Raw genomic sequence first — 3,177 nt, 5'->3', positions numbered from 1 at the left:
TGTGTGTGTGTGTGTGTGTGTGTGTGTGCATGTAGAGGCCAGTAATCAACTTCAGGTATCATTCCTCAGGAACTGTGCGGCTTATATTTGAAGGCAGGGCCTCTCACTAAACCTGGAGCTCATTGATTTGGCTAGACTGGCTGGCTAGCAGGCCCCAGGGATCCTCCTGTCTCCACTTTCCCTTTGCTAGGATTACAAGTGTGTACCACCACATCTGATTTATTTATTTTTTTCCCGTGGGTCTGGGAATTGAATTCTGGTCCTCACACTTGCACAGGAAACAACTTTACCAACGGAGTCATCTTCTCAGCCATGGTACATGGAGCTTTGCAACCAGCCCCTAGTGACAGCAATGTACCCTTCCTTCTCGTCTAAACTCCAGCGATTCGCTTGGTGTTGCTGTGTCCAGGGCCACCTTGCTTTAGTAGAGCCCCGATGAAGTGCACCCCGTACAGCCCACTTCTTTCTTTGCTATGTTGACCCCTGCAGCCACCTCTTGCATTCTGAGGGGAGTTGACCCAGAACAAGAATATGCAACAGTATTGCCATCAGAATGAATGAATGAAGGGCTCATGCAAAGCCCTGGATCCCAGCCCCTGAATATGGAGTGCAGTGGAAAGGGGCCAGGACAGCGCCAGGCATAAGGCTTGGAGAGAGAATGGCTCCTTCTACACGTCGACCCCACTCTTCCTCTGGAACCTTGGCAGGCAGCACTCCTGTTATCCCATGCTCTAAGCTCCAAGCCACAAGGCCCCATGCATCTTCCCATCTCACTGCAGAAGCTGCCTTTGAGCGGTGCGAAGAAACATCAGACCCCAGACACATCTTTCCATTGCTCAGTTTTAAATATTTATTTAAAGCCCAGAAGGGAACAGGAAAAACAGAACCCATTGGGGGATTGAACACACTGACATTTAGACAGAGATGAAAGGACAACAGTGAGTACACATCAAGTGACAAGAAGAGGACGGGGGGGGGGGGCGCAACACAGAGGGGAATACAGGAAGCAGCGCTCAGATGAGGACCAAATGACAAAAAAAGCACATCTAGGCTTGGGAAGGCAGGAAAGGGTACATGGCCCGCATACAGGGAAGGGTGGGCGGGAGTGAGGTATTAAATAATGAAAATCGAATCCAATTCCCCACACGACACAACTTTAGAAACACAGAAATAGAGACTTTCACATCAATCTTCCTTCTAAAAAAATAATTCCATAGTTAATATAACTTCAAAATCCAATTGGAGTCCCGACGTGTTTAGGTTGCATGGAAGGTCACTGCTGTGACCAATGAGGTACCCATAATTGTTCCTTCCCCACCCAAACTGGTCCTGAGGGGAAGGACGGCGGGTTTGTTTCTACATAGCTGTGCAATGTTGAGAAAGCAAGAAGGTTGGCGGCACGTAGAAGGACAGGCTCCTGGAGGAAAGCACTCGGGATGTCACTGGCTTCAGGCATGGCTCTGTTATTTAGTCCACCTTCAAGATCAGCCCTAACTGAGGATCATCCTCAAAACCAAGGGGTCTTCTCCTGGGGTGGGCCTTCCAAGGGAACCAAACCACTCCAGGAGCAAGGAGGACTGTGTCCAAGCGCCTTCTCAAAGGACAAACGTTTCGAAGCCCAGAATTAGCAGAAATCACTCTACTTCTGGTTTCTGGTAGGATTTGTTGTTGTCGTTTTCTTTTTTTTTTCCTTTTTTCTTTTCTTTCTTTTTCCTTTTCCCTCCTCAGCAGATTACATGGGTGACGCTAGTAACATTTTTAACTCCCCATTTGGAGGAGAGAAAGTGGACAAGGCCCCACTCAAAAAGTTTCTTCAAAGCCCATGGCAACAAAAACAGTAGCACCTTCAGAATGTTAAATAAGGTTTTTTTTTTTTTCTCCTTAAAAAAAAAAATCACATACATTACAATTGTGAGCACCAGCGATTTCACAGTGGGAGGTAGCACCCAGCACCCAGCCCAGGGGCCAGCACCCCAGCCTGGGGGTCTGCCTCTCCACACCCCCAGCTTCTCTTGCTCTTCCTCACCTCTCCCAGGTGAAAAAAATAGCAACACACTTCTCTTTGTTTAAATAATATATAGATATAGATATAGATTTCTTTCCTTTCGCCTCTTTCTTTTTTCATGTCTCCTTTCTAATATTGCACATTAAAAGCTCCCAAGCAGGGACCAGCTGACAATACCCCTTCCCCTGAGGTGGCATCAATGACAGGGAGCTCTTTGGGCAGTGGGAAGGGGACTGTCTCCGGAGCTGCACAACAGGTCATGGGCTGGAGTGGGCTGCAAGGCCAGCTGGCTCTGACTGGCTCTTTGGTTAGTTCTTGGGGTTCAGCTGGGATTGGTGGTTCTCCAGGACGGCCTCAGACCTGCTACTCCTCAACTCCCGCAGCAGGTAACAGCTGGGACCTGCACCAGAGTCTTAAGGCAGGGCCTGCGTCTTCTGGGACCAGCTGCCACCGCCTCTTCCGTCCCCTACAAGGCTTAGCAGAGCCTGGAGGTCAGAGGTCAGAGGAAGCATGCAGGTCCAACTTCGAGGCGGTACTGCTTCCCTGATGAGATGGGTGGGAGGTTGTCCACACTGACAATAGGCAGCTGCTGGGGGTCCTGGGTCCGGAAGGTGAACAGTGTCTGGTGCCAGCGGCCATCGTGGACCTGTAGGCAGGAAGAGGACAGTGAACATGATTCTTGCCATTTACAAATGTATTTCCCATCATCTTTCTCTTTGTTCAGAAGCAATGACTTGTATGTGGCACATCTGGGTATACATATGGCTTGGTTGCTTCCAGTTTCTAAAAATGTTTTGATTTTTAATTACATATACATACAATACATATATATATAAGTGGTGTGCCTGAGTGTAGGTTCATGTGTGTGAGTGCAGGTGCCCTTGAAGACCAGATGATGTTATTGGAGCCCTTGGAGCTGGAGTTCAAGTGGTTGAGAGCTGTCCAGCATGGATGCTGAGAACTGATCTCTGGTTGTGTGTGAGAGCAGAGCAGCAAGTGTTCTTACCTGCAGGCTCATCTCTTCAACATCTATCTATCTATCTATCTATCTATCTATCTATCTATCTATCTATCTATCTATCTATCAATCTATCTACCTATCCATCCACCCATCTATCCATCCACCTATCTATCTATCTATCTATCTATCTATCTATCTATCTATCTATCTA

The 3,177-nt window shown here is 47.8% G+C and overlaps 1 protein-coding gene across 4 annotated transcripts in view; it reads right to left on the bottom strand.

Moving 5' to 3' along the window:
* Window positions 1–836: 836 nt before the first annotated feature.
* The window catches only part of Col27a1 (collagen type XXVII alpha 1 chain), a 118,570-nt gene continuing 116,229 nt past the window's right edge, over window positions 837–3,177 (bottom strand). For all 4 annotated transcript variants that reach the window (XM_055611670.1, XM_055611669.1, XM_055611671.1 and 1 more), the window contains one exon: window positions 837–2,651. In XM_055611670.1, the coding sequence (XP_055467645.1) occupies window positions 2,505–2,651 (147 nt within the window). In that variant the 3' untranslated portion in view covers window positions 837–2,504. The remainder of the gene's footprint in view (window positions 2,652–3,177) is intronic.

Source organism: Psammomys obesus, unplaced genomic scaffold (assembly GCF_907164565.1).
Source record: "Psammomys obesus unplaced genomic scaffold, mPsaObe1.curated_primary_1811, whole genome shotgun sequence".
NCBI classification, from domain to species: Eukaryota; Metazoa; Chordata; class Mammalia; order Rodentia; family Muridae; genus Psammomys; species Psammomys obesus.
The sequence above is the reverse complement of the archived record's forward strand: the minus strand, read 5'-3'. Positions and strand labels throughout refer to the sequence as shown.